Below are 14,730 nucleotides of genomic sequence, written 5' to 3' on the forward strand. Positions count from 1 at the left end.
TCCGCCATTGACAGAATCTGAATAACATGGATAAAAAAAGTGAGGTGAGGTCAGAACAGAGTGACTTGTGATGTCAAGCCAGGTCCTGATTAGAGGTTTATAAAACCCTGCAGACCCCATGGTGCTTTTGCTTTTGGCTCTGCAATGCCCCCATATCTGCATCATAGCCTGAGCTGTACCATCTCTGCTTAGTAGCTCAAGCTCTGTGGGAAGAAAATAACACTGCATTTTCTTGTGCAGCTCTGCCAGAGCCTTGACAGCTTTGTGTGGAGGAGCATGGCTTGGCATGCAGTGCCAGGAAATCCCTCTTCAGCCTCTGCAGTCTGGGCCGCCTGTACACACCATCTTATGGAAATGGTGTGTGTAGGAGTGAGGAGATGATGCATGCTCCACGCTTACATTAATTTTAGCTGAGTGGAGCTGATGTGCTATTAAGCACTCAGGATTGTTCAAGCTCTTTTAAGTATATTGGTGCAGGTTTTCCTATGTTATTTACAGACATTTTGTTGAGAAATCATAATTTAATAACCAGTACAATGCCCTTTCCTTTCAATCGTGGTTGCATGATTCAGTTAACAGAAGAAGAAGAAAGTTGTTTTCTGACATTGAAATGTATATTTTGGAAAATAAAGACACTTAACAACCCACATTTACAAAATAAATATGGTCTCTCCTTAAAGAAAAAAGCCTGCCTTGGTAAAAAATATTATTGTGTCAAATATTTGTAGAACTCTCCTTGAAAAGAATATGACGTAAACTGTTGCTTGACTTATCCCTAGGAGCACACACATTGAAAGGGTTTATTTTTGTCAAGTAGAACAATATTACTTTTGTAACTTTTGACAGCAACAATTAGCAGTCATATCTGGTATATGTAATCTTTCTCTGATCTAGGACTCTGGTGACTTACATTGTTAGCGCAAAGGAATAATAAAACTATTTTGGTTGCTCAGGCTTACATAGATAATTTATCTGTGACAGTTAATTTAAAATTCACTTTGAGAATGAGATTCACATGTTGGAACTTTTTTTACTTAGTGAGGAACTTCGACTTGAAAGTTGCTGTGATCCATGAAGTCTACTTAAACACTTAATCAAATTACTAGAATTACTTGATCTAAAACACTGAATGCTTCATTTGTAAGAAAAGTTATTTGATTTGTTATGAACTGAAATAAAGCAACCAGAATTAAGTGAGAAATGTGATTTTTTTTTCAACATGACCTGTTTTGAATGACCTGTTTTATAGAATTCTTAGTTACTTTCTCCTACTTAGGGACAAGCATTGTATTCTTGGATGAAGTGAAAGAATTTAAAAACTGGAGAAAGGCTGCTGTAATTCTCCAGAAAAACGTTTGGTAACCTCAGGTAATGCAAACTGACGTCAGCCAGCAGCAGCAGCAGCTGATACATATTATATTTAGATGTTTTTAACCTTTGTAATCATGGATGTTAAACAGTGAGATGAGAGGGTTGTTTTCTGATGTTCAGGCTTCCCACTCAAGAAAAATGCAGATTCTTCATTTGTATTTGGTCTTGTGGCTGATCTGGCTTGGAACAGGAGAAAAGGATAGGAAAAACCCCTCGAAATTACAGCTTTGGTTATCGTATTATTCCTTGCTGGCTGTACAGCATAGATGTCTCAAATCATACCATGGTGAGGAGCTAACTACATAACTTCTATACATTTGTAGCTTTAATAAATGTCAAACATCTCCTGTGGAACTTATTTCAGCCAGAGTCACTGCATTTTCCCCCCTGTGTGTAACATCAGCCACACTGATTTCCATATACTGCAGAAAAGGATGGCTCATAGCTTCTTGGCTCATTGATCTCTGAAAATGCCTCTTCCCCATTCTAAGAGGGTTTTTTGTAAAACACAAGATGTGTTTCCGAGTAAACATCTCAAGAGAAGTACATTTGTGTGTAGTTACAAGTTTTAACTTATCTTTTCTCAGTAGTCCTTTAAAAATTACGTATGTTCTGCCATGGGCTAAAAAAGCAAAAGACGTGTGCAGCAACTCTGTTTCACCTACCGAGAAGACATGAAAAGAAAAAATACTACAAAAAGTTCAAGTAGGGAAAGATCATAGAATCGTGAAGGTTGGAAAAGACCTCTAAGATCATTGAGCTCAGTGTTAAAGTAAAATTTCCATATTCACCACTAAACAATTCCCCTAGCACCACAACCACACATTTTTGAACACTTCCAGGGATGGTGATTTCCCTACACCCGTGGGCATCTTATGCCAATGCCAGACCGTGCTTGCATTGAAGGAATTTATCCTTATTGCAAATCTAAACCACCTCTGATGCAACTTGAGGCCATTTTTCCTCTTGTCCTGTTGCTCATTACCTGGAGAAGAGATTGAGCTCCACCTCGCCACAGCCTCCTTTCAGGTAGGAGTAGAGAGCTTAAATACAATGTAAAAATGAAATCTAGTACTCCAAAAACCTCAAACTAACCAAAGCCAAAACACAACAACCTAATGCTGTGGATTAGTATTAGAGAAAATGGCTCTTTCCCCTGATACTTTTCTGCTTAGCACTTGTCCACCCCTCTATTGGAAGAAAGGATTTCACTGTGTTCAGCCAGCAAACCATCTCCCTCTTGGTTCCCGTGCTTCCGCCAGGGTGGATGACTCTGCTGCAGCACAGCGTGATCCCAACCTGGCCCACATTTGAGGTCACGGCAGCGGGCAGAGCTCAGCGCAGCTCCCACCCAGGTCCACGGTCGGGCCGTCCTGAGACTGGGCTTTAGCTCTGAGCCTGGGATAGCGTGCGGGGTGGAGAAGTGGCAAATAATTTGTTGCATTGAGCTGGGGACAGGGACACGAACGGGCCGCAGCAATGGGCACTAGTGTGGGTAGTGTGGGCTAAACCAGAGTTGAGGCCAGCGGGGCTCCAGCTCAGCCTGGGCACCTCTGCCTCGGACACTTTGTATGAAAGGCCCTCAAAACAAAGTGTGGACCTCTCATATCTCCCGTAGCTGTGGAAAAGGCTCCCTAAGTTCGTTCCCACACGGGACAACGCTGCCGAGCGTGGAGCCGCTTCCCCGGGATCGCGGCGCTGCCTGCCGGGGACGCCCCTGGTGCGGAGGCGAGGGAGGCTGTCCCGGCTCCCGGGGCTCCCGCGGCCCCGCCGGAGGGAGGGAGGGAGGCGGCGGCGCGCTGGGCAGTCCCGGCCGGGCGGGGCGGCAGGTGGCGGGGGCCGGGGCCGGCCCTGAAAGGTGCGATTGTCCCCAGCTATTCCTGGTATGCGCCGGGGCGGGAGTCGCCGGGGGCGGCCTCCACCGGCCGGGAGAGCGAGGGGCGCCGCGTCCCGGCGGGAGGAGCCGCCACCGCCGCGGGGCCGCGGCCCCTCCCGGCGTCCGGCTGCCCCGGGGGTCCCGGCGCTGCCGCACCGCCCGCGGCGCTCCGGATTCCTGCGGCCGCCGAGCTCCCGGGAGGGGGAGTTCCGCGGGGAGGAGGCGGAGGGGGAGGAGACGGCGCGGGCAGCGTTAAAAGGAGGCGGCTGAATGACAGCGGCCGCTCCCGCGCCCCCGCCCCGCCGAGCGCCGGCCGCCCCCCGCTCGCTTCTGCTGGCCATGGACGGGAGAGAGGACGCCGAGTGCGACTTCCAGGCGGCGTTCACCGAAGCCCGGCGATGGCTGGAGGTGAGGCGTCTCTCGGTCCTGCTGGGTGCCAGCCCCTCGTCCCCGCCGGTCCCTGCCCGAGGCCGGGGTCCCGCCGCAGCCCCCGCACGGCGGAGCGCGCTCCCGCGGGGCTGCCCCGCGTCCGGCAGCGGCTCCAGACCTTGGGTCTTTGTCGGCAGCTGCGGACTGCTATTTTTAGAAAGTATCGTGGCAACTTGCAGAAATCTGTCTGTGCAGTATCGCCACCGCCCCCTCCTCGCAATCCAAATTAAAAGCTGGCTTGGTTGCCCTCCTGTCATTAAGGCTTATAATTTCTTGCCATCTTGTAAATTACTTCTGTAGCGCTTGCTCCGAGACAGTCTGAATTAAAGACGCTCCTTCCTGTCTCGAAAGAGTTCAGGACAGAGAGCAACCTGAAATTAACACTCATTTTCTTCTCTCCTATTTTTAAACATGATTGTCTGACTGCACATAGCGCTTGACGTAAATATCCGTGTTTCTGTAGCGTTACCCCCAGTCACACAGGTGCGGTACGTGCTAAAGCGTGGGGACGGAGGTTCCTCCTGGATGTACCCGAGTATGACCAGGGCAGCATCGGCTGAGCAAGCCAGGCTGATGGCGCGGAAGCTGAGAAATGTTAGGAATACTGAACAGCCTCCCTTAGAGTCGTGGTGTGCTTTTAAAGAGGAGCTTTAGAGTGCTGGTTTACATATGTTTTAACATATGAAGGTTCTTTCTTCGTGCTTGGTCACTTGAGATGAATGTTGTCAGAACCACCATCACAGTAACTTTGGAAGGAGGAAATTTTCAAAAAAGTGTGTTTGTTACTTTTTACCCCTCATCTTTATAAGCTTCTCTAGACCTGAGTTCAGATTTCTTTGTTTTCTCTGTAAAACAATGACATCTAGTGCTTAAAATCCATTGAGAATGTTGGACTGAGAGCACCAAAGGCAAGGGTATCGTAAATGACCTCTGCAAGTGTCAGTTTTGTGTCCTCTGTGAAGGAAGGTAATTATAGCAGTCCTGGCTTCCCCATGTGTCAATTTTGTAAGAGGTAGCTGTGACTTTAAGTAATTAAAGCATTCCTCTCTCACGTATACCTTTCTTGCATTGCTTTCTTTAAATTGGCGAAGCTTACTTTAAAAAGCTTCATTAAGGTGATGTAATGTTGTATTTGAAAATCCTATTTTAAGGGTTTGGAGATTTGTTTTAATTGTTATTAGATTTCATATGCTACTGGCTGGTCGTACCATTTCTACAAAAGATTTTGTGTCTTTGCCTGCCAGTAGCATGTCGGAGCTCTAACAAAGTGATGTGAGTATGAAGTGTGCTCTGTTTGCACAGGGGGGAAAAAACATATGCTCAGCTTCCCCGTTGCCCAGTCTAATTTGTGTGGCTGTCCTTTGATATGTGAAAGCTGTTCTCATTTTCAAGTAACTGTTGAGTTTACCCCTTGGACAAACATTTTATTGTAAAGCAAGTAACTTGCAGACCTTAAGGTATTGATAAACAGGATGCTAGGAATTCCATAATGTTAAAGGAAAATGTAAATATTTATTTCCCTATGAAATGAGGTTTGTGTTTCAGAGGTTTGTTGTTTCTCTGCTCTTTACATCCAGATGGATTAAAAGCCAAGACTAACCATTTCCGTTGTTGTATGGAAGAGTAATGATATTTTTAGGGTAATGAAGCATGTCCCAAGGTTTTATGAGTCTTGGTGAAACAAAGTGATGTATACGTGATTGAGAGTGAAGTTTGGTCAAAAACTAATGATTAAACAATTAGTTTTGAAGATGAGGCAGATTTTCAAATATTTATGAACTTGAACTTCTGATGTTTTGATATGGTTTTGTGTACCAGCTTTTCCCTAACATTAGAGGAGATGAAAGCATACAGACACTAGCTACTATGTATTTAAAGGAACAAGCCAAAATATCTTTGTAAACTGTTACTCTTTCCCCTCTTTGCTAATGAAAGCTTTGTTAACATATTCCTGTATTTCAATGGAGAACTCTTTGGACTCTGAGACTTAAAAAAACAAACCTCCAACCTTGAAGCTGGGGGTTTTTAGTAACAGGAATGAGCAGCTGTATTTGTTAGATGCTAAGTGGAGTAGAAAATACCCCAAAACCATCAAAAAATGTTACCCCGTATGTTTTTGAAGTTTCTAGTGAGACAAAACGGTGTCCTGGTCATGTTCTTTTTCTGCCTGTTCCCAGCTGAGTTCTCCGTCCTGTAGGGCAGCCACTGGCTCATGGGAGCTCAAATATTTGTCTCTAGTTTTTATGCTTAAAAAAAACCCCCAAAAAACCCCAAAGAAAGCAAAAAAAGAAAAACCAAACCCAAAACAAAATAACCCCCAAGGCTGCCTGCAACCTAAACCCAAAAAGTGCAAGAGCTTGATTAAGAATAATAACCACAAAAATTGCATCTGATATCTGGTGCTACTTAAAGAAAGATTTTGTTCTTCAGTTCAGCTTCCTGTTAAGGCATATTTTATGATAATGCAGACAAGGTCTACATAAGGTCTACAAAACTACAGAAGGTCTGTAGTTTTCACAGTGCAAAGACCTCCTAAAGTGTGGTCCCCAACCTCTTGTGTTTCATATGTTGGGAATTGGGAGGGGATATTGCTTTGTCTCAGTTACACGAGTTGGAGTCACTGGGGGACCTGCCTGTTGAGGATGTCTTCTTTGAGGGAAAGAATGGTCATTTTCTGTGCAAGACTCAAGCACTTCTCAGGTGTCCTTTCTACAGAAGCCAGCACTGGTTAGTGATGTTGGCTTCTTGCATCTGAGACTTTTGGCACTTTCTGAGCTCTGCCTGGAGCAAGTGGTGCTGATCAAACTCAGCCTTCACTTGGCACCTCAGCTGGGCAGATGGTGCACGCTGAGAATAAAACATCGGAACACCACAGCTTGGAAATGGTTTCTTAAAGAAGAAAAGACCAAGGAGAGACCTCACCACAGTCTATAATTTCCTCAGGAGAGGAAACAGAGGGCAGGCACTGATTTCTTTCTGGTGGTCAGTGATGGAACCCCAGAGAATAGCCTGAAGTTGTGTCAGGAAGGTTTAGGCTGGATATCAGGAAAGTTTTTTCACCCAAAGATGGACACTGGAACAGGCTCCTCGGGGAAGTGGTCATGGCACCAAGCTTGGCAGAATTCAAGAAATGTTGGGACAATACTCTCAGGCACGTGGTGTGACTCTTGAGGCTGTCCTGTCCAGGTCAGGAGCTGGATTCAATCTTTGTGGGCCCCTTCCAGCTCAGGATTTTCTCTCACTGTATGAAAGGTAGAGTTCATTTGCCAAAGCTAGAAATAGCTGGGTTAAAATTGTTTTACTGTGTTCTGTTCCATATTATAACTTCAGCAAGCCAAAAGCTGTTCCTCCAAACCAAAGCATTCTTCCCCCAGCTATTAAATATCCCAGACTGCCTTCCTGCCTCAAGATGTGGGAGGGCAGTCTGCCTCTCCCTTTCTGCAGTCCAGCACCAAGATCACCCTTGTGAATGAAGGAGAGACACAGTCCCTCTCCCTCAACACATGCTTCACTGGTTTATGTGTGATGCTCCTTGAAGGGTTCAAGAGGAAAGAAGTGTATGCTGTTTTCTTGTAAAATGTCTCAGCATTTTATTCTACTTCTGTGTTTTAAACTAACTCTCATCTTCTGGTAAATGTCTATGGTTTGAAGTTGTTTGCTAAAGCAACTTGAAACCTGACCCACAAAGTCTGTAAATCTTTAGTTAAAGTGCCTTGAGGCAAGTAACACTTGATTTCTTTTTTTTTTTTTTTTTTCCCCTGAAGTAGTCAAATGTACAGATCCAGTCGGCGGGAGGGTGGCCAGCGAGCGTGTGCCTGAATGAATTGTTGGAGTGAAGCAGCAAAGCTGTAGGAAAGCATGTGGAGTGACTTCAACAAATCCACTGAAGTGAAAAGTGGATGTTCAGCCAAGTAACTATTAATATTGCAAATTATTACAGCTCTTCTTGGGAGCTGAATTTCTTTCTCTAGTAACTCCTATAGAGTTGTAAGTCAGATGTTCTGAGAGCTACTAATTACATCTGAGTGTGTTGACAGTGTCAGAATCAGGACCCTGGAATCCTGGAATTGCTCCTCACACAGGGACACTGCAGCAGAAGTCCTTCGTCCTTCCTGGTGCTAGCACTGCCCAGCAGTGATACAGGGAGGTGCTTCACCATGAGGATTTCTATAGCAAAATAAGATTTTTATCAATTTTAATAGACAGTGTTAGCAGTAGGAAGACCAGCTTATCTGGATGGCAACTAAATACACCTCTGCTGCTCTTGTCTGTCATGACCATTAAATAGGTAGTGAAATTGCCTAATTATTTGTCTTGAATGCTGTTGTGCTTTGATGGCATGCATTATTGCATTACAGTGGATGTTAGAAAATTATTTGGGGCCTTTCTTTTACTTCTTTTTCCAGGAGAAAATAAATTTGTGTATATACGTGTGCATCCTCTCAAACTTGCTCAGAATATTGAAAAAGCAGATTTGCAAAGTACACTTGGTAGAAAGAGTCTGCTTGAAGATAAAACTTGAAAACCACGACAACTTATTGAAATCTTTTGGTTTGGACCAACAGCACAGTAATCAAATTTAGAGAATGGTCTCTGACATGTGGTCACCAAATGTTTCTTTTTTTTCTTTCTTTCTTTTTTTTTTTTTTTTTTAAGCTGTTTGAAGTTTGCATTTCTACTGTATATTTTTATGGCTTCTGCAAATGCAGCTAGAGGTCTAGCAGTGATGTTTTCCCTGTATTTGCATAGAGATCTTACTTCAGTGGTTATTTTGTTCTGTTCCTCCCGCAAGCATGAATCTAATGCATACAGTCTGGTATGGGAAGAATAACTGTAGAGATAGAAGACTGATTTCACTGTTCAAATCTTCTTCTTGTAGGTACCTTTGTTTAAGTTGAACTAATCCTTATAAAAAATAATTTCTTAATTCTGGTTAATGTACTCTTGGATTGTAGAGGGCCAGTCAATATCCTGAGTAGTGTTAGAACGAAAGATGTGTGAGTGAAAAGGCAAATTCTATATATTCTGTTCCCTAAACCATGTTTAATACTGGGTAATTCTGTCAAGTCATAAAACCTGGGTGGGCTGGTTTCTGGAGAACTTCTTACAGCACAGCTGCCAAAGTCCTGGCTCATATTTACATAAGGGGTGTATTTAACCCTGCTTTAGGTGGATGCATCTATGTTTTATTACTGTGTGTATATTTTTGGCAATGAGTATTTCATGGAATAAATCTAAGTGTATCCAGTTGATGTGTAAATATTAATTGATGTATAAATGTACATGTTGTGAAGTAAATACTGTGGGAATTTTAATCCTGGAAATAAAGTTCTCTCCGTTGCCTGCAGATTATGAAAGTGCTGTATAAAATGCCATATAATAGGGCTAGCAACAATGTGTTAGAGGGAGAGGGTGACCCTTTGATCTGGTTGAAGGTTTTTTTCTCCATTTCTTTGTCCCCTTGCTTCCAGATATCAGGAAAGGTGTCTAATATGTTTGAGAGAAAAATGGGATTAATTTTTCCTTGAGAGTAAAATCTATTTCCTGGTTTCTGCAAGGTTGGTTTATATATTTTTCAGTCTATGTTTGGAAATTCTCAAGGATAATCAAAAGTCTGTCTTCACATAGTCCTGTGCGATGGGCATGCATAGCTTTGAGCTGAGTTCACCATGTAGATTCCTTTATGAAGTTTCTCTTTGTACTTTTGAGTGTGGTTCTAAAATTTTGCATGAAAGAAACATCTGCAGGCACTTTGAGAAAGAATCAACTTGTTGACTGTAGAACCAAGTATGTCATCTATACTGGGGAAATGCCTTGCAGCTTAAGGGGAACTACAGACAATTCTGACCAGGCTTTTGTTTTCTTCCAGTCTGTATTTTTTTGTTAGCAACTAGCGTTAGTTGTGGCATTACTTTTGTTGTTTTTCTCCTGCCCGCTTGTTTGTCTTTTGAACTGTGTCCTGAACCTTTCTGCAGTTTTGTGAGGTCAACCATTTTTTCATAGTTTAGGGAGAAGGTGAGATGATAATGATTTCTATGTTTAGCATGCTTTCCCCCTCTTCCCCCACTACTATGGACTTACTTTTAGCACCTTTTCTTTGTCAGGCACTTCTTTTGGTCCAATTTTTTTAAGTTTTTAATGAGCACTTGTGCATATTACATTAGACAGTGACCTTGCTGAGCTTTGGAAAACAATTGGGGTTTACTGTGTTGTAAGAACCAGATACATTCCAGCTGTTTCTTGTACCTACCACTCCTCCACTTTAAAGTTCCTTTATCGACTTCTGCAGGACATTTTTTAAAAACAAAACAAACCTCGACCTTTTCTGCTTAACAAGATTAATATAATTCTTAACTATCATTTTCTCAACGGGCTTTCCAGCTACAGCAGTTTAATGAAAAACAGCATGTGCTCTCAGACCCAGTGTACTAGGAATGCTTCTGCTGGTCTAAGGTGTGCTTGACACACCTCGCTTATTATCCAAATTATATTGGGAGGAGTGTTTTGGTTTTGCTGTTTTTCACATTTATGAATGCTGTTAATCCAAGTGAAAATCTAACTTGGAAGGAATGTAGTGCATATGTTACTTTAAAATAGGTTCTGTTGTTCTTCATGCTGTGAGCTTCTGCAAGGTGTTGTGAATTCAGCATTTAATATTAGTGCTATTTTTTTATTTTTACAATGAAAATAAAGATGTATGGGTCTGACTCACAGAGTGCTAGCTTCCAATTGGATACTCAGCTGTAAAACTTTCATTTGTGTTATATTGAATAGAGAAACCTAATTTCAACAGTGTTTTTCCATTCGTGGTAAAAAACATCTGGGATTATCTTAGAAGGGCATGAAGATTCTAAGACTTGCTTTATATTTTTTTTTTGCCAGTGTTGGCACATGTTGTGCAAATGTTGGCACATTTCTTTGGTACCAGCTCATGTGAAAGTTCTCAGTTTTGTTTCTGGATGTGATTCAGCTTTCAGTTGTTAGTATTAGAAAAGAACACAATATGCTAACTTTGGGAAATAGTTATTACTGTGTTGGCCAAAAGAAGTCAAAATCCTTGTAATGTATCACAGCTTTAAAGGAGTTAGCGTAGCTGAGATCAGTTCAGCTAGCAGAAACAGTGAAATCTGTTGTTTGGGCCAAGCTGTCCTCCTACAGCAGATCCCACAACAATGTGGTTTTGTGTTAGTGCTGAGATGTTATCCCAGCAAGGTGTCATTGAAACTCCCGTGCTTGGCCTGTGCTTCCCCTGCCTCCTTTTGCTGTGGCAGATGCTTTTTGCTGTTTGTCTGATGCTCTGGTGTGTTAGCTCAGGGGAAAATCAGAGTGTCTTGTGGTATTTGCTTGTCTCCTGAAAGGCAGGTAGGGCACCAGTGCTCAGGCAGGAAAGAGGGTAGTGTTGATGGAGGGGGTCTTTTGGTAGCAGCTCACTCTTGGGTTGCAGCTGACCAGTGGGATGAAGACAGGCAGACACTTGAAGTCAAACAAGCAATCTCTTTTCCTGGAGGTTTCTCAAGTCACCTGCTTCTGCTCATTGCCTGGCTCTCTTCCTTGCATGACTCAGGATCTGTTCACTAGGTGCCCAGGGTCAAGGTATAAGCTAGACATCTGGATTAGGGAGGCTGGCTTCTAGCCATAAATAACTTCTTCAGGATGAATTTCATAAGTCTTATAAATACAGTTGGAGCTATTTTAAATGGAAACTCTGCCAGGAGTTTCTGAGCCAAAGCATTTGAAAGTATTTGATATGCTTATACACTGACTTCTGCTATGCAAGAAGCATTACTTGTGTCTCACTGAGGCTGTATTGGCTGGGAGATGGTCCTTTCGAGGTATTGGGATATCTCTCCCAGCAGTTCTGCAGTGATCATCACCTGCCTTTCACAGGGGCAATCTAATCCCAAAACCTATTTCCAGTGTTATTTGTAAATTCTTTCCTGGAACTGCTTTATTGACCCTGCTATTTGTTGTTTATTTATTACTTTTTCTTTCAGGAAGGAATTGGGAAGTCTGTCTTCTGGAGTTTGATCTCAGATTTTCTGTGTGGTAAAATGACCTTGTCAGCTAATAAATCAAGATGTGATAAAGAACAGAAACAAGTGTGGGATGTTTTTTCTGCTTACTTTAAGGAAGTGGTTGAAAAACCAGCCAGTACACCATGGGGCTCCAACATGCCCTTTGGGCAGCTGGTGTCAGAATTTGGGGATGCTGGAAATGGCAGATGGGTACACAATGTCAACTTTTTCTGCCAGTGGAAGCCTGGATCAGTCATGGCAGTACTGTGTCATTTGCTGATGCCCCCAAAAGTGTGACATAAGTATCCAACTTCCATTAGTTAGTATCTGTTTGACATTGAAGGAAGCAAAATGTTAGATTTCATGATCTTTAAAAATCTTTTCCAACTTACTGAAGTCAAATGTCAAAGTGGAGGAGGAAAGAACAAAGACCTAGGTTTGACAGTACAGCATTGGAGTTTTGTAGTATTCCTGTTGGACTGCCTTGAAATGCTTCTGTGGAAATTATTTAAGATTAGGTGAAGTAGGGGACAAAGGCATTACTGCATTTTTGCTCTAGGTAAACCTTTTTTTCCTTGTCACCATGCTCTGCTTGCCTAAACAGTGCCGCCAACACTTGATGCACCTGAAAATGTAATCCTAAATTAAACAGGGCCAGACATTTGGTTGCATGCTCTTTTGCAAACATAAGGGCTTGTAAAGAAGTGACATGAACTGTCTTAACTAACTACACCTTTTTTTATATGTATGTATGGGGGGTGGGTTTGGTTTGGTGGGTTTTTTTAATGTCAGGTGGGTATCTTTATTGTCAGTTCTCAGCATTCAATAAAAAGGCTGCTTGTAGTTATTCAGACTGAATGGAAATGGAGTGAGTATGAAGACGTGAGCTCCAGGTACAGATGGATATCTTTCACAGACATTTGCCTGATGCTGTGGAGGCAAAAAAAAAAAAATCCCTGATATAATAAACATCAACTTGATGATTATTCAAGAGGGTATTGCTTCACAGCTACAAGTCTTACGTGTGGATGAAGTTTTCAAAGACAAATCCCCATTAAAATGCACAGACTGGGTTGCTCACTAATGACCTAGCTTTTATGTGTCTGATAAAATCCCAAAGCCCTCTGTGACTTTGGGGTAGGTCTGGCAAAGTGATCTCAGTCTCTCTCAGGTCTGCATGTCAGGTGTCGGTGGGTAGGGCTGGGAGCTGTGTGCTCTGAAGAAGTGACAGAGAAAAGAGGCTTGGAAAGGGACAAGAAATGTGCACCTAAAGCAGCTACTTTTTCTTTCATGAATTTCTTACCTTGTAAGTACTTAAATTTTGAAATTTCATAGAATATGCCAACTTTTTAAATCTGTTGTTTTCTGGGTTTTTTGCATTTGTTTTGCATTTAGCCATTTTAAAGACTGGGGGAATGCAGTCACAGACTATTCTAAATTTCTGAATATGTTACTACATTTATTTTAATTTTTTTCACATATTTTAAAATTAATATCTCATCTGCTTTACTTACCATGGAACATGGAAGCCTATTGTTATACTGGACTAAAAGAATGCTTATATATTCATGCTTATGATTCCCTTTTTTTTTCCTTCCCTTTCTTACCTCCACAGTTAAGAATTTCTAAAATTGTTTCTTTTTCCTTTACTGTGGCAACAAAAATATTGTGGCATTCCATTTTCCAGCGCAATCTTTGATCTTTCCTTGTGAAAACTCTCTTCCTTTGCAAATGATAGTAAAAATGTGAATATTCTTTTCCTAAACATATTTAGGTATACTGTAGTTAAGAAAGGTAATACTACTAAATCTTGTGTGATTCTCAGTGTGATGGTTAATTTTGTCAGAATACAGAATATTTGCCATGCACCTTTCAGCAGCAGGATTTGGTGTTGTGTGTGCAGGCAGGTCTCTTGCACGACCCAAACTGCCTGGCTGTGGGAGCAGCAGCTCCCAGCACCTCGGCACATGTGGCTGGGAAGCTGGCAATGATTCACTTTCCTGTGGCTGGTGCATTGATGGGTTTGATGCGACCCAGCCGTGCACATTTCCAGTGGTGACTCATCTGATTATTTTCTCTTCCCTCTGAGATTAGCTGAGGAGGTAGGATAGAGGAGGATATCTCTCTGGAAGTAGAAGACATCTCTGTCACGCTACATTTCCAATATGGGGGAATGAAATGTGGAAAGGATATGGGTGCGTCTCAGCTGTTTTTAAAGGTATGCCAGCCTTCCTCACCCTCCTTTTATTTTTTGTTGTTTTCTTTGAGTGTTATCCCTAACTCATCTGTGCTGTGGCTCTAGCTTGGCCATGTCTTACCTTTATTTTTGCACTGTTCTGGAGTATGGGAACAGGTGAATCTTGTGCACACTCAGCTGAACACACGGTGCTCTCCTGGGGGCAGGATGTGGAGATTAAATCTGGATCTCCAGGTTCTTCTCATCTCAGCATCAGAGTTTCTACACTCAAGTAAAGAAGTGGATGTGATTTTTTTTTTTTTTTTTTTTCCTGGAGGCAGGAAATATGTATTCCCATTTGGGCAGGGACGTTTTTCTGCAAACTGCTAGTAGAGGCAGATGTGAAATATACCAATTTTACCAATTTTTTAATCTATCATTGCAGGTAATGTTGTTTAGGTTGTATGTAGTGGTTTTCATTTTTGACAGACTTGCATTAAGACTTCTAAGTGCTTTGACCATGTCTGCCTACCTGATGTAGGCTGGGAATTGGAAGCAGTGTGGCTGCTGTCACACAGAAGTCCATGTGAGCTAGTATAGGTCTGGCAAGAATACCCATAGCATTATGCAATATAAATATATTTGAGATTAAGTTGCTATGCATTAATTGCAGCCAGACATAGCTCATTGTTTTCTTCCTCTAAAGAGCCTGGATCTTGCTCACTTTTTTGTGTGTGTTTTGTGAGAGAAGATTTAAAGTATGAAACTTGCTTCAGTGTAACAGCTTTTATCTGTCAGGAAGACCTGTTTATCAAAGTACTAGTACATAGGTGCCTCAACTATTGTAAGAATACAATGGCTGT

General features: G+C 42.3%; 1 protein-coding gene across 2 annotated transcripts in view; it reads left to right on the forward strand.

Annotated features, from left to right (window-relative positions):
- Window positions 1–3,540: 3,540 nt before the first annotated feature.
- The window catches only part of LMO7 (LIM domain 7), a 131,923-nt gene continuing 120,733 nt past the window's right edge, over window positions 3,541–14,730 (forward strand). Inside the window, exon 1 of one of the 2 annotated variants that reach the window (XM_066313394.1) lies at window positions 3,541–3,655. In XM_066313394.1, coding sequence (XP_066169491.1) covers window positions 3,587–3,655 — 69 coding nt within the window. In that variant the 5' untranslated portion in view covers window positions 3,541–3,586. The remainder of the gene's footprint in view (window positions 3,656–14,730) is intronic. The other variant, XM_066313395.1, reaches the window with a different exon arrangement.

The sequence above is a fragment of the Sylvia atricapilla genome, chromosome 2 (genome assembly GCF_009819655.1).
Source record: "Sylvia atricapilla isolate bSylAtr1 chromosome 2, bSylAtr1.pri, whole genome shotgun sequence".
NCBI classification, from domain to species: Eukaryota; Metazoa; Chordata; class Aves; order Passeriformes; family Sylviidae; genus Sylvia; species Sylvia atricapilla.